General features: G+C 45.3%; 1 protein-coding gene across 7 annotated transcripts in view; it reads left to right on the top strand.

Annotated features, from left to right (window-relative positions):
- Positions 1-24601, top strand: part of PTPRT (protein tyrosine phosphatase receptor type T) — a 1153310-nt gene that overhangs the window by 863507 nt on the left and 265202 nt on the right. For all 7 annotated transcript variants that reach the window (XM_070381763.1, XM_070381762.1, XM_070381758.1 and 4 more), the window contains exons 10-11: positions 4412-4613; positions 5984-6086. In XM_070381763.1, the coding sequence (XP_070237864.1) occupies positions 4412-4613; positions 5984-6086 (305 nt within the window). The remainder of the gene's footprint in view (positions 1-4411; positions 4614-5983; positions 6087-24601) is intronic.

Raw genomic sequence — 24601 nt, 5'->3', positions numbered from 1 at the left:
GGTTGGTGATAACTTTCCTTCCAAGGAGTAAGCATCTTTTAATTTCCTGGCTGCAGTCACCATCTGCAGTGATTTTGGAGCCCCCCAAAAATAAAGTCTGACACTGTTTCCACTGTTTCCCCATATATTTCCCATGAAGTGATGGGACCAGATGCCATGATCTTCGTTTTCTGAATGTTGAGCTTTAAGCCAACTTTTTCACTCTCCTCTTTCACTTTGATCAACAGGCTTTTTAGTTCCTCTTCACTTTCTGCCATAAGGGTGGTGTCATCTGCATATCTGAGGTTATTGATATTTCTCCCAGCAATCTTGATTCCAGCTTGTGTTTCTTCCAGTCCAGCGTTTCCCATGATGTACTCTGCATATAAGTTAAATAATCAGGGTGACCATATACAGCCTTGACATACTCCTTTTCCTATTTGGAACCAGTCTGTTGTTCCATGTCCAGTTCTAACTGTTGCTTCCTGACCTGCATATAGGTTTCTCAAGAGGCAGGTCAGGTGGTCTGGTATTCCCATCTCTTTCAGAATTTTCCACAGTTTATTGTGATCCACACAGTCAAAGGCTTTGGCATAGTCAATAAAGCAGAAATAGATGTTTTTCTGGAACTCTCTTGCTTTTTTGATGATCCAGCAGATGTTGGCCAATTTGATCTCTGGTTCCTCTGCCTTGAAAGTCACTCAGTGGTGTCCAACTGTTTGCAACCCCATGGACTGTAGCCTGCCAGGTGCCTTCTGTCCATGGAATTCTTCAGACAGTAACACTGGAATGGGTAGCCATTCCTTACTCCAAAGATCAAACCCAGGTCTCCTGCTTTGCAGGCAGATTCTTTACTGTTTTAACTACCAGGGAAGCCCAGTAAAAAAGGATGATTCAAGCATATTACATTTATTTTGCAATAGAAATAAGTGAAAGTGTTAGTCACTCAGTCGTGTCTGACTCTTTGCAACCCCATGGACTGTAGCCTGCCAGGCTCCTCTGTCCATAGGATTCTCCAGGCAAGAATAGTGGAGTGGGTTCCCATTTCCTTCTCCAGGGGATCTTCCTGACCCAGGGATTGAACCCGGGTCTCCCACATTTCAGGCAGATTCTTTACCGTCTGAGCCACCAGGAAAGTGCACAATAAATTGGATGCCCTTGAACTGTCCCGAAACCATTCCGCCCCCTTACACCCAGTGTGTGGAAAAATTGTCTTCCACAAAACCGGTGCCTGGAGCCAAAAAGATTGGGGACCGCTGTTCTAAGGGGTGATGTGATTGAATTCTCTTTGGAAAGTTCTCACTCCAGCTTCTGTCAGGTATCCCACTGAGAGCACCCAGGCATGAGAGACTAGGGTGGTCCAGAGCACTTTGTTGCAGCAGAACCCCGTGCCTGAAGCCCAGGGCTGATATGCAGCTCAGCCCTCTTTCCCCACCACTTCCTTCTTTTATGTTTGCTATTCTAACAAATCTTCCTCTCTCTCCACCTCCAAATGAGGAGTCACATTGCTGGATGCATTTTACAGTCCCAGCTCCATCCCATTCAATTTCTCTCACCTTCCTTCTTTCCCTCCCCAGCCTGATCCCCCACTAACTTCGTAAAACTTGCAAGTTAAATTTTTCAAAGACTGGTTCTGACAAAGCAGAGGGAATTAGATTTGGCGAAACCCTTCATAAAAAATTGAAGACACGCTATATTAACATACATTGATTTATTCATAGTGTTTCATTACAAGTAAGTGAGGATCCTGTAATACCAGGAAAGGTGAGGAGAGCAGGCGAGCACGGTATATTATATTGACAGCTCGGTGGAAATTGAGTCGCTTTTGGATTGAATTTGGAGCTCAGAAAAGGAATTGGCTAGTAAATAAGGCATGAGTTTTACCACCCAGTGTCTGTATATCAATGTAGTTGCCACCAGCCCAGGCAGGGGATGGGGCTGAATTTCAACAGGATGCTCCAGCACCCCGGGGTTCACAGCCACGGGCAGAACTATTCGAACATCTGTCTCCTCCTTCCACCAGGAAAAACTGGATTCCAGCTGCACACAGCTCTCCAGTCAACACAGGATTTTTCTCCGTTCTCCCAAGCCTTCTCCCACCCTAGGTCTTTGCCCACTTAGTTTTCTCTGCCTAGAACCTAGAATGCTCCTTTCTCTGCTCTGACTCTGTATCATCCCCGGGGTATTATTGATAGTTCAGTTTTCCCCTTAAGATACAGCCCTGAGCACTTTGTCTTAGTTTGACATTTCTCAGGAGCAGAGCCCGAGACAAGGATTTGAGCATGAACAGATTATTGAGAACTTTGGGAAACACTAAGAAGTGGGGAAGGAAAAGGAAGGTAGCCAAGGATGGGTGTGTTTTCCAGCCAGCTACCTATGGAGACACATGGCGTGACATCCCTCAAGGAAATCCCCAGGGATGCAGCAACAGTATCACAAGAGAGGAGCCAGGAATGTATGTTTCAACTTCCATCAGTCCAGTTTCTGGGGGTGTAAATTACTTGGCTTGCTTCTGGGAAGGGCTGAAGTGGGTGCAGTTATCGGAGAGAATGCTGTGACCAGGGGCCCCCTGGAACCTGAGGAGTGGGTGCCCTGCCAGCTTTGCTTGCAAAGTGCCCGAATGCTTCAATTCTGTGCATGGCTCCTCCTGGACTCACTGTGCTCCAGGCAGAATCTGGGCTCTCTCCTCAACCTGTGACATCAATTGCTATACTGCTGCTGCTTCGTAGCAGAGAGAGAGGTTACCTCTTTCTCCAGAATGGTTGGTGTCCTAACCAGAAAGAGCCAACTACTACTTTCTTTTAACTATTTATTTATTTGGCTGCATTGAGTCTAAGTTGCAACACGTGGGATCTTTAGTAGTGGCATGTGAACTCTTAGTTGGGGTCTGTGGGATCTAGGTCCCTGAACCAGGGTTCAAACCTGGGCCCTCTGTATTGGAAGCATGGGGGTTAAGCTCTGGACCACCATAGAAGTCCCAGCTGCTTATTTTTGAAGCAGAGTTGGTATGTTCCCTTTTCTGCCTGGCTTTGGCCTTCCTGACAAGCATGATACATTCCTGATGGAAGACAGTGATGCAAGGTGGCTGTGTAGTTAACTTACCTCATTCTGGAACAGAAGACCCTGAGGACAGGGCCTGACCGGTGTTCACTGCATTCATTTGCTAGGGCCTGGCCACACAGAGTGCACGTCCTAGAATATGGGAGTGTGCAGGGATTAGTTGTCATGGAGTAAGTGAGTGAGTGAATGAACGTATTCTTTGGTTACTTAAATTCGTTTTCAGGCCAGCAAGTGTGGTTTGAAATAAAAAACACAGGTTTCAGAGTCCAACAAACCTGGGTTTATCTTTGGTCAGAGATAGGACATGGGATAACCTCAACAAGGCCTGATCTATGGCCACACGTGATAGCCTCATGAATCTCACACACATGATGTTGAGCAAAAGAAGCAGACACTGAAAAGTACAGCCTGTACAATTCCACTTATATAAAGTTCAAAGCCAGGCAGAGTTAGTCTGTGCTGTTAGAAGTCAGGGTAGCAGGGGAGGAGGGGGGGATCGGAAAGGAAATGTGAGGGGAAAACCTCGGGTTGGTAATGTGTCTCTTGATTAGTTGCTGGTCACATGGTCCTGTGCAGTTAGTAAAACTTCATCCAGCTGTCTAGTTTTCTGAATATAAATTGTGCTCCAGTAAAACACTTTTAATAGAACGAACTAGATAAACCTGGGCTTCCCTGGTGACCCAGATGGTAAAGAATCCACCTGTAATGCAGGAGACCTGGGTTAGATCCCTGGGTTGGGAAGATCCCCTGGAGAAGGGAAAGGCAACCCACTCCAGTGTTCTGGCCTGGAGAATTCCATGGACTCTATACTCCATGGGGTCGAAAAAAGTCGGACATGACCGAGCAACTTTCACTATCACCACATTGTCCAAAGTGGTGGCCCCAAGCAACACAGGGTCACCACACTTTTGAAATGTGGCTAGTTCAAGTGGAGATGTGCCATAGGGTAAAATATACACTCGATTTCTAAGACCTAATATGAATAATAGAGTAGAACATATTTCATTAAATTTTTATGTTGATTGCAGGTTTAAATAATAATATTTTAGATCTGCTGAGTTTAACCAAATAGATTATGAAAATTAATTTTACTTTATGGTCTTCTTTATTTTTTCTGTAATGAGTGTGACCATTAGAAAATTGAGAGTTATGTATGTGGATTAAATTCTGTTTCTACTACACAGCAGTGCCCCAAAGCATGGACAGTGAAGTATTTGGAGGCTGGAATCATCTGTAAGGTGGATGGTAATGGCTAAACTCGTGACCATGCTCGCCTGCCTTCTGCTTCCCTCCCCTGATGCTCCTCCTGGTAAGCTCCACTCAGCTTCCTGGGCGAGGCACTGATTGGTTTGTTTGCTGGCTTCTTGCACAGATCAACTACAAGGCCGTGGGCTCATTGGACCCAAATGCTGACCTGTCCAGCCAGAGGGGCAAAGTGTTCAAGCTTCGGAATGAAACCCACCACCTCTTTGTGGGTCTGTACCCTGGAACCACCTACTCTTTCACCATCAAGGCCAGCACTGCAAAGGGCTTTGGGCCGCCCGTCACCACCAGGATCGCCACCAAAATTTCAGGTATCTGTCCTAGAAAGGGGAAAGGAAGAAAGGTGATGGTGTTGGTTTTTATCCACTCCTAATACACCTGGGAGTGGAAAGGGGCGGAGCCGACCATCACCGTGTGATCTTGGAGCAGTAAGGACAGTGCAGTCCCTCATCTATCACCACCGTCATCTCGTGAAGAAAACCCAATCCAGGAGCTTCCTAAAATATAAAGCATATATCACCTACACTAGACCAGAGGGAATGCTGAGTGATTTACTCAATAGTTTACCGAGCACACAGTTGCACCAAATAGTACATTTTCGCCATACGATTTCATTTGTAAAAATGTGATTCATTTTCAGGAGTATTCCTTTTGGCAGTGCAGGGCACAGCACGGGTTCTCATGTAACCTCCAATGAATGAGCGAATGAAAAAATAAGTGAATGCCCAGAGCCAGAGCGGCCCAAGATGTCACCTGCCCTCAGCTGTCAGGCCCCCTCCCCCGCCGGACAGCTTCAGAGCGGAATTATCTCAGACCTGTGTTTACATTCACACTGTTTCAGCATGCCCATGCACTTCTGGTCTGCATCCACACAGACTTTGCATAGACGCAGACCCCTGGTAGTTTTTGTAGCTTAACGTTTCCACACACCCTTAAACCACGAGCATCTTCCAAGTTGCTACACTGCTTTCATTACAATTATCTGTCAAGCAGATTGACGTGATTTAATTAAACCTTCCCCTGTGGTTGGATATATTTGGCGCCTCCATGTTTTTAATAAAATAATGCTTCAATGAACATGTTACCGAATAAAGTTTGATTTCTTGGCTTGGATTATGAATTTAGGATTAAATTCCAGAAATTGAAATACTGAATTAAAAGGGATGTAAGTTTAATAGCTCTTAGTACAAATGGCTAAATTACCTTCTCAGGGGATTAGGTTTAGTGATGTTCCTATCAGAAGAGAGGGTCTCCTGAAGGGAAAAAAAGAAAAGATCAGAGCAAAGGTCATCACTGCTGTAATTTGCATTCTATTTCTTTTTTATTTTAATTTTTTAAATTGTATTTGCATTTTAAATGTGTTTAAGGTTGACTTTACAGTCACACCTTTAAGTACTTATATTTCCTGCATTTATCTGTCTATATGGTATGGAACTTTTTGATCCATGAAGGCTACCAGCCACATCATTGTTCCCCTCTCCAGACTCTTCTGCATCTTGAAGGAACCTACAGGAAGGTTGAAAGTCAGGATCTTCTTTGCTGAAAGCCTCGGATGCCACGTGACTCATCCAGTGCTTCCCCAAATAGCTCCCTCCTAGGCAACCTGGGTGTCTTGTGGGAGGTGATGATGGGGTGGGGTTGGGACCTGTGCTCAGCTCCCTTCTCTCTGTTCTCTGTCCAGCTCCGTCAATGCCTGAATATGACACAGACACCCCACTGAATGAAACAGACACGACCATCACGGTGATGCTGAAGCCTGCTCAGTCTCGGGGAGCCCCTGTCAGGTGAGGAGGGGTCTTAACCTGACGTTTTCCATTTTCTTTCTCTTCACCATGCACACCTCCAGCTGAATCATGCCGCTGACAATGCCTGTGGGCAAGACTGCCCAGGAGCAAGGCTTCCTGGAGGAAAAGGATCAGCAGCTTCAAGCCCAGTTCAGAGGGCCACTGAGCCAGGAGCCCTCTCTCCCCACCATGGGGCACTGGGACTGGCTTAGTGGGAAGGTGTGGATAGGGATCTGAAGAGGGCTGGGAGAGAACTTTCTGGAACAAGCCTATGGTAAATTTATTTAGTCAGGCTGGAGGCCCCAGGAACACAGTATCCCAGCAACATGGCCTGTACACGCCCATCTGCCATTAACAGACATATAGACAGATGCACCAAATGATCAAAAGGACCTGCTCAGAAATTTCAAAGGAGGCACGACCTCAGCGCTAGTCCCGTTTATGGCCTTAGTGTTCCACAGGGGGCTTGAAGTCAGAGTCATACAAGTGTATCTATAGCCCAGGCAGCGAAGGCATCTCTGTAGCCAAGCTGACCCCAAGCAAGTCCATGGGCTTCTGGCTGTCAGGAAGGTGAGCACCTCTTTTATATAAGCTACCCTTTGTATCATGGTGGCCAGAAAGTTCATCTGGGTTTCCCATAAGATGTTACTGGCTTTTGCTCAGAGCTCAAGGGACTACAGACCCTTGAAGCCAAGCAGAGTGTTCGGTGGAACAGCTTTCAAATTGGCTCAGTTCAGTTCAGCAAGCATGCATGGAGTGTTTTATGTGCCAGGAATGGAGCAGAGTACAGGGGATGAAAGCAATCCGTTGATTCCTTCGTTCGACAAACATTTCTTGAGCTCTCTCTCGGTGCCAGGCACTGTTTAAGTGCTTGGAACACGCCTGTGAACTAGCTGCAAATTACTCCTGCTCTAAAGAAAGCTGGACTCTAGCTGGGGAGACAGAAACATGAAAACTTAGTTACAGTACAATTCAATTCATGCTTGTGGAGATGCACGTAGGCACTCAGAGGACAGAAGTCCCAGAGGAGGTGACAGTGAGATGTAACTTTGTTGTTCAATCACTAAGTCATGTCTGATTCTTTGTGACCCCAAGAACTGCAGCATGCTAGGCCTTCCTTTCCTACACTTTCTCCCGGAGTTTGGTCAAACTCATGTCCATCGAGTTGGTGATGCCACCCAAGCATCTCATCCTCTGTTGTCCCCTTCTCCTCCTGCCGTCAATCTTTCCCGGCATCAGGGTCTTTTCCAGTGAGTAGGCTCTTTGTGTCAGGTGGCCAAAGGATTGGAACTTTAAGAGATATATCTTAAATGTTGTGTGAGATTTAAGCGCAGTAAGATGGTCCAGCATGAGCAAAGGCATGGAGTCAAGAGGGAGCCTGATGTCATGGGGAGTGACCAGGAGCAGTTATATTTGCTGTAGCATAGAGGTCGAGGCAGGAGCTGGGAGCTACTAGAGGGGGCACTGGAAAGCCACGGAATAGCCACATTCAGAATCTCTTTTATGATACTGGAGACTGGGAGATCAGCCAAGAGGAGGCTATGGAGATGGTCTAGTTACCTGTTTTCCACCCTGGTCCTACTCCAGAAATTATGGACAGTGGAGCAAATAGAATCATTTGCCAGCAATTTGAATTTTCTGCCTGTTCTGTAGACTTTGAACAGTGTCTATGCTAAGTCAGGTGAGTCTTCAGGCCATCAAACAGGTATGTGTAGCATTTGTGAGAGTATGATTTTTGCCTTATATTCCACACATCAGTTGTTCCAGGACTGTCCTAGCTGTGATGAACCAGAGTAGATGGTGGCTTTTTAACATCAGATAAGGATTATCGTACTGTTACTGTAGATTACTGAACTGCTGTGTTTCTTCCTGTTATTCTCAAGCAACATTGTGACTATTTTTCCCCTATGCACTAACATTGGACTTCCCTGGTGGCTCAGATGGTAACAAATCAATCTGCAATGCAGGAGACCTGGGTTCAATCCCTGGGTCAGGAAGATCTCTTGGAGAAGGAAATGGCAACCCACTCCAGTATTCTTACCTGGAGAATTCCATAGACAGAGGAGCCTGGTGGGCTTCAGTCCATGGGGTTGCAAAGAGTCGGACGTGACAGAGAGACTAACACCTTCACTTTCATGCACTGAGATATCACTAAACTTTAGTTCAGTCGCTCAGTCGTGTCCGACTCTTCACGACCCCATGAACTGCAGCACGCCAGGCCTCCCTGTCCATCACCAACTCCCGGAGTTCACTCAAACTCACGTCCATCGAGTCGGTGATGCCATACAGCCATCTCATCCTCTGTCGTCCCCTTTTCCTCCTGCTCCCAATCCCTCCCAGCATCAGAGTCTTTTCCAATGAGTCAGCTCTTTGCATGAGGTGGCCAAAGTACTGGAGTTTCAACTTTAGCATCATTCCTTCCAAAGAACACCCAGAACTGATCTCCTTTAGAATGGACTGGTTGGATCTCCTTGCAGTCCAAGGGACTCTCAAGAGTCTTCTCCAGCACCACAGTTCAAAAACATCAATTCTTTGGCACTCAGCTTTCTTTATAGTCCAACTCTCACATCCATACATGACTACTGGAAAAACCATGGCCTTGACTAGACGGACCTTTGTTGGCAAAGTAATGTCTCTGCTTTTGAATATAACTAAACTGGTTCACCCAAAAAATTAGGGTGAACCTCGTTGGTTCATTGATCCCTAATGTGGGACCATTCATGTGCTAAGTCACTTCAGTCGTGTCCAACTGTTTGCACGCTTATGGACCATGGACCAGGCTCTTCTGTCCATGGGCTTCTCCAGGCAAGCATACTAGAGTAGGTTCTAGTATCTTTGCAATCTCCAGGGGATCTTTGCGACCCAGGGATTGAACCCACATCTCTTACGTCTCCTATTTTGCAGGCAGAGCTTTACCATTGAGCTACTGGGGAAGCCCTTGAGAGCCCACATTTTCAAGTTGAAAGAGCTGGCTAGCTTCCATTTGATGAGCACACACTGGCTGTGTGCCCGTCACTATACATTAACTGTCTGCCTCCTCACAGCGCTGCAGTTGTAGCTTCCCCATTTTGCAGATATGGAAACTGAGATACACAGAAACTAAGAGCATTGACCCAGCCGTGAAACATGTAAGTGCTGCAGGCAGCCTTCAAACCCAGTCAGCCACCCCTAAGCCAACACTCAGTCAGTCTGGCCCTACCAACTCCCTAGGAGAAAAGTCATACGTGATGTATTTTAGTGACATTTCCATTGGAAAAAAAATTAAAATAAATGTCACTGCTCAGAGGGCAATGCCTGGTGTCTGGAAAAGTCTGGCTGCTTTTCTTCTTAAGCTGTAGATCACTGAGGGTGGCTCAACACTCATTTTCTGGAATTATTTTCAGACTCTTGCTTGGGCATTTGCCAAGAAGGGAAGAGACTAATCAGTGCCATCCAGCGAGGCTTTCAGGACAACCGTGGTGACAGCAGAAGCGGTATCACATAGAAGTCAGCTACCTTAATCCTGTGTCACCTTGAACTCTGGGCACTAGAATGCCCCTGTGGGAGGCGGTCGACCATTAAGTCATTTAACAAATATTTTTTGAGCAGGAACTGAGCTAAGCCCTGAAGATATAGCAGGAAACAAGACAGACATATACCTGTCCTCTAGAATCTTTGTTGCTGTTCAGTCACCAAGTCATGTCTGACTCTTGCGACCCCATGGACTGCAGCACACCATGCTTCCCTCTCCTTCACCATCTCCTGGAATTTGCTCAGACTCATGTCCATTGAGTCAGTGATGCCATCCAACCATCTCATCTCCTGTCACTCCCTTCTCCTCCCACCCTCAATTTCTCCCAGCATCAGGGTCTTTCTCAGTGAGTCAGTTCTTCACATCAGGTGGCCAAAGTATTGGAGCTTCAGCTTCAGCATCAGTCCTTCCAATGAATATTCAGGACTGATTTCCTTTAGGATGGACTGGTTTGATCTTCTTGCTGTCCAAGGGACTTTCAAGATTCTCCTCTCGAACCACAATTCAAAAGCATTAGTTCTTTGCACTCAGCCTTCTTTATGGCCCAGCTTTCATATCTGTACATGACTACTGGAAAAACCATAGCGTTGACTAGATGGACTTTTGTTGGCAAAGTGATATCTCAACTTTTTAATACACTGCCTAGGTTTGTCATAGCTTGAGTCTTACCATCCGTTGAATATGCATGTGAATGGGGCAGGGAGGCATTGAGGAAGAAAGGAAACAGAATAACGAAACCAGCAAAGCAAGATAACTTGAAGCCAGTAAGGACAGTGACTGTATTGGTTGAGAGAAGGAATAGTCAGGCTGGAGAGATGAGCACAAACCAGGCAAGTAGACCAGCATGGAGTCCTGCAGGCTAGGAGAAGCAGGAGCCTTGAGAAAACAGCCAAGAAAGTCTGTGACCCCTGGACACAAAGAGCTCTCTAGATGCATTGGGTCAAGGATGCCCAGAATCATGTTTTATATTAATAGCTAATAGTGCCTATAATTCTGTCGTAGCATCTGATTGTCACTTAGCCAGTGAGTAAGCTGTGTGGGAAATGCCATCTCCATTTCAGAGGGGAAGCTAAAGACTAAGATATTAAGTGACTGGCCCAAGGTCAGGGACCTAGCTTCCTGCCTCTGAGTTCGTTGCTCCACCAGGAAGTTCTGAGTTTTCCCCCTAGCTGGGATGTCAGGTGATGACAGGGTGACCTTCTGGTGGGGTTGCTGTGGAGTGAACCTCCACCAACTAGGGAGTGAGGGGTGGACAAGACAGTTCTGATTGTGTGCAGTAATTGATGAAGCCCGGCATGACTCTGAGTGGAGAGCCTTCCTGTTCTCCAGCAGACTCATACCTGAGCCTCAGCCTCCAGGCGACCCCCAGGTAGGCTGTTCTTCCTCCTTCTGCCAGTGATGCTCTGATTCTGGCTGAGCCAAACTCCAGCCCCTGGTGAACTGCCTGCTGCCCTGTGCGTGAACCCATACAGCTCTGACTCTGTCTGATAGGACTGAGCGTGGCAGGGTAGGGGGCGCGGATTGGGAAAGGAAGGATTGCCACTGGGGGCTCCTGCACCCTCATCCCTCCAGCCAAACCACCTTGGCAGCCTTGGCCTATTTTTCTAACATTCCGCAATGGAGATTTATTGCTTTTGCATTGCTTTCCCCAGGCCTTCAAAGATTTATTGGTTTTTAAGTGACAGAATCCCAGAATTGCTTAAAAGATCAATCAAATAGTGACTAGAATCTAATATTCAGCTCCAGCTCGCACACGCCGAGCCTTCTTCCCTCACGCCCTGCCTGTCGTGCTGATGTATCTGTAGTAACCTTCATGAGAAAGTAACTTGGCCGTGAATTAATCACCCATAATGCAGTCCTGGAAGGGATGCCCAGGGCTGAGCCCCTGGTTCTGGAGCAGACCCTCCTCTGGATCCCCAGCTGGCTTCCTGAGAGCTGTCCTCCACACTCTCACCCTCCACTGTCTCCTTCCTGTCCCATCACTCACTGGGACCCACCCACTCAGCTTCTGCATCAGCTTTTTTTGGAACTTCTTTACCGGGGATCGAACCCACACACCCACTGCAGTGGAAGCACGGAGTCTTAGCCACTGGCCTGCCAGGAATCAGCTTCGGGATTAGCTCTTTCTCCTCCCTCTGCCACTGTCCACCCTGCTCTCCTGACCTGCCAGGGCGGCTTTCTGGTCTGCCTGTCATAAGTTCCTCTTCCTTCAGTCCGTCCCCCGCAGGGTTTTTGAACTGGTCCTTTAGAAGCACAAATTTCCTGCTTAAAATTCTTAAATGGGTCACTGGCTTCCTACTGCATTAAGTTCAAGCTTCTTAGTACAGAATTCAAGACCCATCCAAATCTGTTTCTAACCTTTTCTGGCTGTTTCCTCTTACTCTGTCCCTTTAATGGGCTTTACTCAGCCATGCCATGCATGCTTCCTTCATCATTCTTTCATGAGCTTTTAATTATGTTATACATTTGCTTGTATATTTTATTTGGTTTACTTGCTTACATGCCCCCTCACTAGACTGTGAGCTCCAGGAAGCCGAGAAGTTTGACACTAATAGATCCCTTCTTGGAACGGGGTCTCACTTTAGTAGGTACTCCAAAAAAGAGAGAGAGGGAGAAAAAGAGAGAAAGGAAGGATTGGGAGGGTGGGGTATGGATAAAGAGAGAGACAGAGAAAGAAAGAAAGGAAGGTTAAATTCAGCAACTCGGGTGGTAGCTGGCAGAGGCAGGCTATTGGAACAGTGGAGATGCACTTCACAGGCCCTGCTTTTACCTGTCTCCTGTGTGTGAGGGCACAGTCCAGAGCAACTGCCTGTGATGATGCAGATGCCCTGCGTTTACTGTCTAATAGACACCACTAGCTACACGTGACTGTTAAGCACTTGAAATAGGACTAGTGAAACCAAGGAACTGATTTTTTTTTAATTTTATTTGAATTAAAGAGTCATATATGCTAGCATTTGGACGTGCCACTCTATAGGGAAGACAAACAGAAAAATAAAAAGTGCAGATGAGCCTGTGTATCTGGTCAGTGGTTTCCATGAGAGTTCAGAGCAGAGCCTTCCATCATTGGCTCCGTGAGCTCAGTTGAGAAGATGGCTTCCTGGAGGCTGTGTTGCCTGAGAACTGCCAGACGAGGGGGAATTTGACTCAGAAGGAATGGTGTGTACAGGAGCTGAGGTAGAGCAGATGGATGTTAGGTTCAGGGAATGTTGGGCCAGGGCACAGAGATGGGAATGAGGCAAAGAAGTGGGCAAGAGCCAGGTAAGGTCTTCATTTGGGGTTTAGACTTTGTCTTGAAGGGTATGGGGAACACTGGCAGGAAGATGCTCAAGTTTTTGTCCTTCTCTAAGCAGTCAAGCCCTTGTCTGTTCCATTCTCTCTGCCGATCACGGCATCCCACCTCCCCAACACCCGGGTCAGATCTGCCGCATCCAGGACCATCTCTCATCCTGCTGCAGGATGTACCAGCCCCACCTTGGGTTCTCATGCTGCCTGGCCCCTCCTTGGTCAGGGACTTGCATTTTCAGTCTCTACCAGCCTGTGACCTCTTTGGGGGCAGAAACTGGGTCCCACAGGATCAGACCTGAGATCTCATGCTCTTCCTACCACAGCTGACATCCCAGATGGAGACACTGGTGCAGCAGAAGCTCCTGGAATCAGATCCCCTCATGCGATTGACTTATTTCATGGCTTAGGGTCAGATTCTGAATTTCTCTGATTCAAGCTGCTTGTTGGTAAAATGAGAATACCCATATCACAGATTGTTTTAAAGGTCAAATAAGCTAAAGTGCATAACGTGCCATTGGGAGTTGTTCAGTTTGCTCCTGAGGTTGACCCAGCTGTTGAGACAAGTGGTGGCTGCCTGCCCTGGGTTGGCCATGGCAGGATTATTCTCTGAGCCCTGCTACAGTCGATGCCTGGGTGCCCTCTAACACTATATATGATTCACTGCAGGCTTGTGCTGGTGGGCCTGTGGCGTGTCAGGGAGCGTGCAGTGGTCTCCAGAGGTGTCACAAAATCCTCAAAATGATTCTCAAAAATGGATTCTCAGTTCTGAGCGTCTTTCAGAAACACCAAATCAATCAGACAGGGCTAGGAGGTCTCAACTACCGAAGGGCCAGCAAAACGAGGGCCGAGAGCAGTGCCCTCAGCTTGGAGGAGAGGGCACTCAGTGTTGTGAAATCAAAGCGAACAGGTCCACAGCCCCCTCAGGAAGGGGTGTGGGGGCTCCCTGAGCTGAAAAGTGCAAGTGCTAGTCGCTCAGCTGTGTCTGACTTTTTGCAACCCCATGGATTGTAGCCACCAGGCTTCTCTGTCCATGGAATTCTCCAGGCAAAAGTACTGGAATATTCTTGCCATTTCCTTCTCCAGGGTATCTTCCCTGCCCAGGGATCAAACCCATGTCTCCCTCATCACAGGCAGATTCTTTACCATCTGAGCCACCAGGGAAGCATGAGAAGAGACCTTATAAATACTAGGACCAGAGTGGGGACACAGAGTCAAAAACCGTACAGGAGAGATGAGACCAGATCCTGGGAGATGAATGGGGTTTATCTGTTAACTCATCTGTTTATCAGTTCATCAACTAATTAAGCAATAACCACCTACTTTGAATTTCAACAAAAAACCACATGCCAGACCCTGTGCTGAGCACCAGAGACCCAGAAATGAGTGAAACAGGCCCACCAACTGCTGACATCCTAAGGGCAGATACAACTCTGAACTAACAGTGCCACTGACACTCACAACAGACTGTTACCAGCTGTAGCTGAGTCTTACAGGGTCCATGTCACCTCACCATCCCTTCTCTGATTTCAGCCGTCTGAGCTGGGTAGTTCCACGCAGAGTTATAGGATCCCATCTCCAGCATCAACACCCACCCTTTGTTGACATCCTTTTGCCACAGTTCCTTCTCCAGAGTCCCATGTATCTGGTTTAGCCGGAGCAAGCAGGTTCAGCTCAGGAATGCAAGTGATTTAATGTTACTGATGCCTCATGCTACAACTTCTGAAGTTCTGTGCTCCTTAGAGCTCGGTAACAAGAGAAGCCACCTCAATGAGAAGCCCATGCAGTGTAACTAGAAAGACCCAGTGCAGCCAGAACAATAAAAAATGAAGGTGATGGAGATACAGTTGTTGAGGAGGTAGAATGGGTGAGCCTTGGCGATGACTTCTCTCTGGGGCAGGGGACGGGTATGAGGAAGAAGACGCTGTCCAGGATGGCTCCCAGGTTTCTGGATTGGTTAAATAGATGGATCATGGTGCCATCCTCTGAGCCGAGGAACACAGAGGAAGGGAAAGGTCTGTGAGGGACCTGAATGGGGGAGTCAGAAACCACTTGGGCAAGGACAGGCTGGGACCTGAGGCATGGTCCAGGCAACCTTGGAGGGGCCTGGACCAATTGGGGGCTTCTGGGGGACCTCCTCCAAGGTCACTGGGACTTGTGGCTCACTTTCCTGGGCTACTTGAGGCATAGTGCCCAGAGGGTAGGGCTGTAGCTTGGAAGGTCAGAAGTATGTCACACTGAATACTGGAGCCAGTGTAATGTGGCCAGTGGCTTCTAAGGTCATTGCAGGTTCTCTTCACTGCCTGATGAAAACCCATAATCCAGCTGCCTTTGACAGGTACAGCTCCTTAAGACTAGAGATTCTGAAATACACACTGATGAGCTACAGGGCGAACAGGAGTTCCAGCCAGCTTTTAAAGAAAGAAGAAGGTTTATTGAGAAGTAAAGGAAACAACTGCCAAATTTCCTCTAGGATTCCTTTAATAACTGTGAAGCCCAGAGTGGGATCATGTGAAGCAACCACAGGAGGGTTTTGCCAGTCTATGGAGCTGCAGCGAGCAACATTGGCATCATTACCATCTGATTCTCAGATACCAGCATGCAATGGCATCCTATTAGGGAGGGGAAATGAAAATTTGGAGGATTTATTAACATGGGGCAGCCTGAGGAGTTCACAAGTCCCTGTCCACGTTGGTAGAGATGAGAAACCACAGTTACATTTAGAAGCTCTTTCTCTAAACATCATTTGGTTCACTGAGTTCCCTGCTCTCTGGGCCACCTCCACCAGGGCCTGGAGATGAGGAGTCCTACGTACGATGTGGGGGGATGGGAAAGAAGCATTCCCCCCAAAGCTGTGAGATTGAGTTCTGCACATAATACCACTTGTTGTCAAGTCTCACAGCCTGCTGGGATTTCATCACACCAGATTGGGAAAGAGCAGGAGCCACATACAAGAAGCAGCGACCAGAAATAAGGAAAAATGGGATAAATGCTGCTGCAGAGCTATTTCCGATGGGGCCGCCCCACACTCTGAATATGACGGCTAATGGAACATGGAACTGTGATTAAAGAGACTTGTAGCAACTACTAGGGAAACCGCCAAGGAGGCTCCGAGTGTAACCCAGAGCTGCACTCAGAACAGTCATCCAGGAAAACAAAAGGCACAAAAAGGTGCGACTTGAAGAGCAGAGGTGGGTTTGCGTTTGCCTTAGCACTTCCTGATTGCATCGCAGCTCTTCTTTGATCAGCTCCTCCCCTGCCCACATCCCCCTACCCACCCCCCAACCCCCGAACGGCCCAGCTTACCAAGAATGAATTGGCTCTGGTGTTACAGGGTTCTGGATCAGTTTCCTTAGGCTCAAACCAAAGAGGAAAGACAGGTGTTTCAGGAGGAATATTTTAAATGGAGCAGGAGCAGTTGCTGGAACATGAAGCACGAAGGAGTGTTCTATTTTGGACCGTCTGCCATCTGGAGAGATGGAAGCAGAGACTGTTACTGGCGTGAGGGAAAGGAGAGTGTGGTTGTCATGTTCACCTCCTACCACAGGCACTATTTAAATTCCCCAGAACTGGAGTGCTGGAGAGGCCTCGGAGCAGGGGGCTTGGATTTGGGAATCATTAACATCCAGGTGATATTTAAAGCATGGGAGGAGTGGAGAGCTTATCTAGGGGGATTTTAGACTGTAAGAAATGAGGAACAAAACAGAACTCTGTGAAACTCTATCCAGGTACCACCCTGGAGATGGAGAAGGACTGGTCAAACACGCAGAAGAAAAACCAGAGCAGAGTTAAAACATGAAAGCCAAAGGAAGACTCATTTAAAGAAAAGAGACGATTGACATTTTATGATTTGATTTTGTCTAAGTCACAGCGGTTTCCAGTCATTCTGGCACCAGGAACCGGCTTCATGGAAGACAGTTTTTCCATGGACCAGTAAGGTGGGATGGTTTGGGGATGATGTGAATGTCATGTGCATTACACTTACTGTGCACTTTATTTCCGTTACTGGTTTATCAGGTCCACTTCAGATCATCAGACATTAGATCCTGGGGGTTGGGGACCCCTGCTCCAAGAGCTCCAGTCAGTTTTTACAGTAGAAAAAGAAGAAAGACACATAGCTTGACCCAGGACCATGGGAAAAGGAAGATGATGATATCAACAAAAGTGCTTAAAAATGGACCATATGGTCCAGGCTTGATTAAAAATGCCTATGCAGGTAGCTGTGCACATGATGAAAGTCCTGAATGCCAGATGACCTCAGTACTATTGAGAATCTGTGCCGAGGGTCCAAAGCTGGGAGAGGCTGAAAAGACAAGAAGTGATATTTAGATGGACATATACACACTACTATATGTAAAATAGGTAACTAATAAGGACCTACTGTGTAGCATGGGAAAACTCTACTCTATAATGGCCTAGATGGGAAAAGATTCTAAAAAAGAGTGGATATATGGATATATATAACAGATTCATCACTGACTCAATGGACATGAGTTTGCGCAAGCTCCAGGAGATGGTGAAGGACAGGGAGGCCTGGTGTGCTGCAGTCCATGGCGTCTCAAAGAGTCAGGTATGACTGAACGACAACAGTTTCACCTTGCTGTACCCCTGAAACTAACACAACATAGTAAATCAACTATACTCCAATAAATTTTTTTTTAAAGAATTGATATTTAGAGAATAAGATAATCGAAGTTTCAATAATGGAACCCTGCTGTGGGATGAAGTGGCTTTGAGTCTGACTGTTGGCAGTCACATTAGATAGATGGTAATGGATTCAAGGTGAAGCCGAGTATTTTCAAGAACAAAGAGATCAGGCTATGGAGGGCACAGCTATCTAAGTAGATACAGTTCTTCTGACGCTAAACCTCCCACCCAGGGGAACTGGTGAAGACCCTTCCTGAGAGCAGAAGTGACTCTGCATGCTGCCTTCTCCTGGGTCTCACCTGTTCTCCAGCCTGTTTTCTGCTGACCTTCACTTCTCACTGTCCTGGTCCCTGTGGCAGCTGGCACCACTGCTTTGTCTCAGATCTTGCACAGCTGATGAGTGATGGCTCTCAGTTTCTCTACCTGCAGTCACCCAAAGGTCAGACTTTCAAGCAGCCTCCATCAGGTGCATCTCTATAGTCCCATCTCCTGATGCTCTTCTGAGCTAGTGCATGGACCTGTGCCATGTTAGAATCCAGGGAGGTTTTCTCTCATCCACAAAGCTTTCTGCTCAGTACTCGCTCCTGCTGCCTGCAGCTGCTCAGAGTTGCCTCCTCTTGGCAGCAGTAAGAGGGGTGATCCTGAATGCTCTGGCTTTTTAGTAGGACTGGAACTATTTAAAGGTTAGAGTCTCCACCATGAGATAGAAGAAATTTGTACTTACCCCTTTCACAGTGCAGCCCATCCTTTCCTTGCCTGGCTGCTGGGGTTTTCTGTTTAGTGCATTTCCACTTGGGTGTAGGCTCAGTAAGCAATTTATAAAGGTTATAAATGTATTAAGTAAATATTCTTGGCCAGAGCAGGGAGTAGCAGTAGCACAAGGAGGAATCAAGGGCCAGGGTTCAAACCTACACAGCCCAGCACCGTAGCCAAAGCTCCATGAGGCTATTGAAATTTAAATTAGTTCAAAGTAAATTAAAACTTCAGTTTGTTAGTTGCACTATCCACATTTCAAGTCCTCAGTAGCCAGATGTGGCTAGCAGTTATCATATTGAGCAGCATTTCCATTATCACAGAAAATTCTCTTTGACTGCATTGCTGTAGACTCTGGGAGGGCTGGTAAAAATAGGTCAGGGCCCATATTTGGTTTCAGACAGGCTATTATATTAATGTAGGCATTTGAGACCATTGGTAAAGGCCAGGAATCCTGTCATAAGAAATACAAAATATAATGGGGGCTTAGAAGGCAGAAAATATGTCTCCCCAAAAGCCGGAGGGGACCTTTGACTGGGCTAACTTGCTGCTACGACCCTGATCTACTAAACTGGACTTCCCAAATTCCACTGCGTCACTCTGGCCTGGGAATAAAGTCTGGGGAATGGTTTAAGCCCAGAGTTTTCAAACTTTATTGACTAGAAGACTTACCTGGAGAGCTGGTAAATATGAAGATCCTTGCCCATCCCTAGTGGTAATGAAATTAGACCTGAGAATCAGTGTTTTGAACAAGCTCCCCTGTGATGATGATTCCGCTGGTCGTGAACCACAACTTGAGTACCATCGGTTTAGCCTCTACCCCACTCCAGTACTCTTGCCTGGAAAATCCCATGGACGGAGGAGCCTGGAAGGCTGTAGTCCATGGGGTCGCTAAGAGTCAGACATGACTGAACGACTTCACTTTCACTTTTCACTTACATGCATTGGAGAAGAAAATGGCAACCCACTGCAGTGTCCTTGCCTGAAGAATCCCAAGGACGGGGGAGCCTGGTGGGCTGCCGTCTATGGGGTCACGCGGAGTCGGACACGACTGAAGCGACTTAGCAGCAGCAGCAGCCCTGGGTGTGGAGAAAAGAGACTGTACAGGAAACCAAATACTTTCTTCCTGGTACCAGTATTTGTTCAATGTGACAATACAGAGAAGCAGTTGTTTTGCATTTTACTGTAGAGTTGCCCCTGTGGGTTTTACTGCTTTTGGAACTCTTATGTCCCTTTTGGTGTATATTTCAGCATGAAGATAATCAGTTTTCACTTATAAGAGCTGAACTAGGATTTTTGCCAGCTTACTTCTCAATCCCTGTCCACCGGGGGCTCAAAACACACCCCTGTTTTCTTATGATGATGACAATGACTGGTGTCTGAAATACATGTTGTGTTGTTGCATGCTGATAGCATATCTGAATGTATCACTTCTGTACAGATATTGGGGCTTAGGTAGAAAATGGTTGTTGGGTAAGACTGAGCATCAGTATCAGAACAAATCTGTATTCTTTCTCAGAAGGCTAGAGCAGCCTGGGAGAAACAAATCCATTTCCAACTTTCACTCTATAAAAAGTTCCATATTTTCTCAGATCAGACAAAATATATTGAGTGCCAAAATGCTGCAGCAATACGGACGCGTCCCTCAGCTGGGTTGGAATCTGTATGCATTGTCCCCCCGGGCCAGTTTTGATTATGTTCTTTTTCCTTTTATTGCAGTCAGCAAATCTGAATTTGCTATTGTGGGGAGAGCAAGAAGAAGAGGAAAAAAATGAAGGTTTTTAACCTTCAGAAAGTTCAGAGGTTCAGTCTGAATAAGCACAAAAACTTTTCAGTGTGCTTCTGAATTCCTTGAATTTGCAGAACTGCTCAGAATCCCAAGAGAACTACCTTGCACGTAGGATTCAGGCCCCGCTTTGTAGCTAAAAGGCAGAGCTGCAGTTATGAGAAAGGAGCAGAATTAAGGAAAGAGGGAAGAGGAATCAGAGAGGGGAAAAAAAAAGAGTTTGGTCCCCATCCAGGCTAAGTTTCAGCCTATTCAGTTTCTTCAATTCAAAGCCATCTGCTTCCCACGACTCTCAGATAACGTCTCCCCTGCCAGGACACCCTGTTCCTGCTTAATTGAAATTAGTTTCCAAGAATAGTTGTCCAATGCAGTTTCCAGTGGAGGGACTGTTTTGAAAGTCACAATAGGAGTCGAAGCTTTGGGATGCAGATGTCCACACATGAGCCAGATGTTTGAAAGGCATCACATGGTCTATAGCAGCCTTCACATTTCCAAAGCCAGGAGTTCTCTCAGTGGCCTCTGCCACTCGCAAATGGCTCCTTTGAAACTGCCACCATCTCTCCATCAGGGACCTGTAATCCCACAAGTGTGAAGGGAAACAATCACTTTGATTCAGGTTTAGAGCTATGTGTTTCCCAGGCTTAATTATACCACAGGTATATAAATTACAGAAACATGTTAATGCTCCCATGATTAAAATTATAGAGTGCCTAATTGAAAAAGCATAAACTGAATTGAAGAATTCCTAATTATAGTTTGCTTTGAGGTGTTAATTTCCTCCATAACGAATGTGTAATTTCTTGGAACCTAAACAGGTAGCCTCTTACATCAGCACGTAGGCTGCAGACAGGTGGGATAAGGTTGATTTTTCAGTTCAGAAAGTTGACAAAGGAGGCTTGGTTCAGGCGGAGAGGATTGAAAGGGAGCTTGGAAAGGAGGTAAAACTAGTGAAGGCCATAAACCAAGGTTGGGACCAAGGATTGATGAGGAGCCCCTACAAAAATTTTTCCACCTGCTTTTCTCTTTCCAGAGTCTCAACTTTCATCCCAGTTAGTTTTAGTAATTTTTGTGCCTGTAAGACAGTGATTCTTAAAATTTGGTCTGGACCAATGGTAATATCTGGAAATTTATTAGAAATGCAAATCCTAGGCCCCGCCCCCAATCTATTGATTCAGGAGCTCTGTGGATGGAGCCCAGATGGCTGTGTTTTAACGAGACCTCCAGAAGATTCTGATTCATGCTAGAGTCTGGGGAGCATAATTCAGAATGGGTCCCAGATAGCCAAAGTCACATCCAGCTGAGCTTTCTTGGGCTCCTTCTCTGGATCAGAAGCTGTGATTGGTGGCTTCCCAAGCATCATTTCATTCTATATTCTTAACATCACACTGGAGTAGGAAAAAAAAAATGCTCCTTCTTTCACAGGTGAGAACATTGAGATCCAGAGAAGTTGGCTTGTCCAGCTCATATTATCTTTGATAGCTGGAGGCCTTGCCTGTAAGCTCTGATGGAGACTCGGATGGAGACTCAGCATCATGCTGGCCATTTCTTTCATTGCTGTGACATAGTTTCCATTCATATCTTTACTGATCAATGCATTTTCTAAGCACTATAGAGCTGGAGGCTAACTGCTGCTGAGAATGGCTTCTAGGTGACCCACGACTTTGCTAATGTTGAGTCTGACTGTAGCAGGATGAGGAAGGGGCTCCTAAGTATTGGGTTGGCCAAAAAGTTAGCTTGAGTTTTTCCATAAAATGTTACAGAAAACCCCCAATAAAAGTTTTTGGTCAAGTCAATATTTGTAAAAATTGCTATTAATGGCATAGATTGGTAGGATGCATTCTTCCTGAACAGTGATGTGAATTCTAAGTATGAAAGGCCACAGCTCAAAAAGATACTCCTTGAATTCTGGAAGGAACTCTCCTTGCATAATGACCCAAACAGCTGTGAGCCCCCTGTTAGTTACTCTGGGGACCCGATGAGTAAGATGCACTCTATCTCCATCTCCTCTGTCCAGACATATTGGTTTTCTCAGGTTTCTGTTTTCTAGTCTAAACAGAATAGGTCAGAGACCTATTCTGTTTGTGTGTGTGTGCGTGTGTGTGTGTGTGTTTGCATTGTCATAGGTTTTAACCAATCCACAGCCATCTGAAACAATAAACTTATGTTCCTGGTTTACAACACTCTATCAGGTTTTTGCACAATTCTTAACCATTCCCATACAGTTGAAAATTTGGGTCATTTCTAGTTATTTGTTGTTATAAATAACCCAGCAATAAATATATTTATTCGTGCTTTTCTTTTGGTATTGTATCTTTAAATAGGAAAAAAAAAACAAACCCAGGAGTGGAATTACTGAAATAAATAAAATGGAACTAAAATGTATTGAGTGCCTACACTTATATGCCAGGCACTGACAGCCAATTCATATATATTAACCTTTTTCATTCTTTAATTAAAAAACCTCAAAGTAACAAGCACACATAGCTGGGAAATCAAATAATCAAACCATTCTCTGCTCCACATTTTTCAACCCCCTAGTCGTGTGCCCCATAGGCAACTGCATTTTAATTCTTTGCTGTTTCTTCTGGGAATTGGCAATGTCACTACATAATGTGCTATTCTAAAGTTATTGATTACAGACATTATCTATTTACTTCCCACTATTATAGAAGAGAATTTGGCTGTCTTGAATCATCCAGCTTCCCAATGTAGTTAGACTCCTGGTTTTAGTTAAATAAATGCACAGTAGCTAATTTTATCGTTCTAAAAGTAGGCTTCAGTGCCAAGTGGTATACAATTTTTATTATAGTATTATATAATTAACTACAGGCTTACTATGTACTCAACACTATTTTAAGTCCTTTACCTAGATCAACTCAGTTAATTCTCATCAAAACTCTATGAGGTAACAACATATAGTATCTCTGTTTTAAGATGGGACACTGAAGCACTGAAAGATTAAGTCACTTTCCAAGGTCATCCAGCTAGGAAGTTGCTAATTTGGGATTTGAACATGACCTCTGACTCCAAAGCCTGACTCTTAACCATTATGCTATACTACCTCTCATCACTCTTCCTATTTTGCACAATTAAAAAAAATTCATTATAGAAGGTAGTAGTATTCTATTTTGCCCAAGCAATAGCTTTATTATTCTATTAATACATTTTCTTTCACAGAACTCTACCATTTCAGATTTATTATTACTCTTTTTTCTTTGATTTTCTTGTTGTTTGTTGTTATTGGTGGTGGTGGTGGTCATGTTGTTGTATGCCAGCCTTGTTCAGCACTTGTTTAAAATTTCAGCAATCATAGTTTTTCCTTTGAAGAGCTATTTACTGTTGTCTGATTTTTTTTTCCCCCTCATAGCAGCGATTCTTGCTTATGGAAGCAATCATTTCTTTTCTGAGGATGATGTTTTGATTTGGAGAGTAATAAAGGTTTTGTTGACTCCTATATTATCTCTGTTTCCTCTGGAGTCATTTTTTCCTGTTTCGAATTGACTGCTCTCATTCACGTTGGGACATTTCTCACCTAGTTGGTGAGTCTTGGTAATCCATGTTTAAAAGTCAGGTGTTGTAGAGGTTGAATGAAAGTGATGTTTTGGGGAGCGAAGGCTTTCAAACTCTCCAGAGCTGAAGCCTCCTGTCTCCTTCCAGAGGGGTAGGAGTTAGATATATAGAGGCCCATGTTCCAGGGTTTGATGGTTTCAGGCATAGACTCTTGATCAACACCCTTGTTTTCAGCCCCACATTTCACTTTCACACCCTCCCTGTTTTGTTGCTACAAAACTGAAATCTCACTTGAGATCCACTGGACAAATCACCTCCATTTTTGTTCACATCTGTTTATAATTTGACTTTCCATATCCTGCCACAACAGATACTTCTCTTCTGACCTTTATTAGTCTTCCAGAAGTTTTGTGAAAACTCTGATCCACTAATAGCCCCTCTCCTGTTCTTTAGTTCCTTGTGGATTTATATGCTTTTTCATCCTTTACTGTCATGTTAGTGGGCTCTTAGGAGAGAGAGGAGGTAAATGGAGTGCATTAAATCTTCCATTTTAACTAGAAGTTCACTTACATTATTATCTAATCCAGTTCTCACAGTACTCATTTATGGAACATTATTACTGTCTTTGGATTTCCAATATTATTTAAATATTTAAAGGGAGGTCATACAACTGGTAAGATTCAGAGCCAAAATTCAAATCTGATGCAGATTTTTAGAATCTATACTCTTTCTACTTCCAAGATATAAAAGTGTTTATAAATCTTGAAAGCCATTGCCAAATTATTTCCCCAGTTTGGTGAATCAATTTATAGTGCTTCTGGAAGTATATAATCCTACCAGTTCTACCATAACGTCACCAAGATGCCATATTATAATTATGTTTACTTTTATAATTCAGTGGGTTTTAAATGGGGGCATATTATCATTTTGATTTGAATTTCTTAGTATTCTGGCAAGGCGGAATTTTTCACATGTTTTATACTGTTTACATTTCTTTTTCATGAGTTAACTTCTTAACATTCT

The sequence above is a fragment of the Bos mutus genome, chromosome 13, assembly GCF_027580195.1.
Source record: "Bos mutus isolate GX-2022 chromosome 13, NWIPB_WYAK_1.1, whole genome shotgun sequence".
NCBI classification, from domain to species: Eukaryota; Metazoa; Chordata; class Mammalia; order Artiodactyla; family Bovidae; genus Bos; species Bos mutus.
The sequence above is the reverse complement of the archived record's forward strand: the minus strand, read 5'-3'. Positions and strand labels throughout refer to the sequence as shown.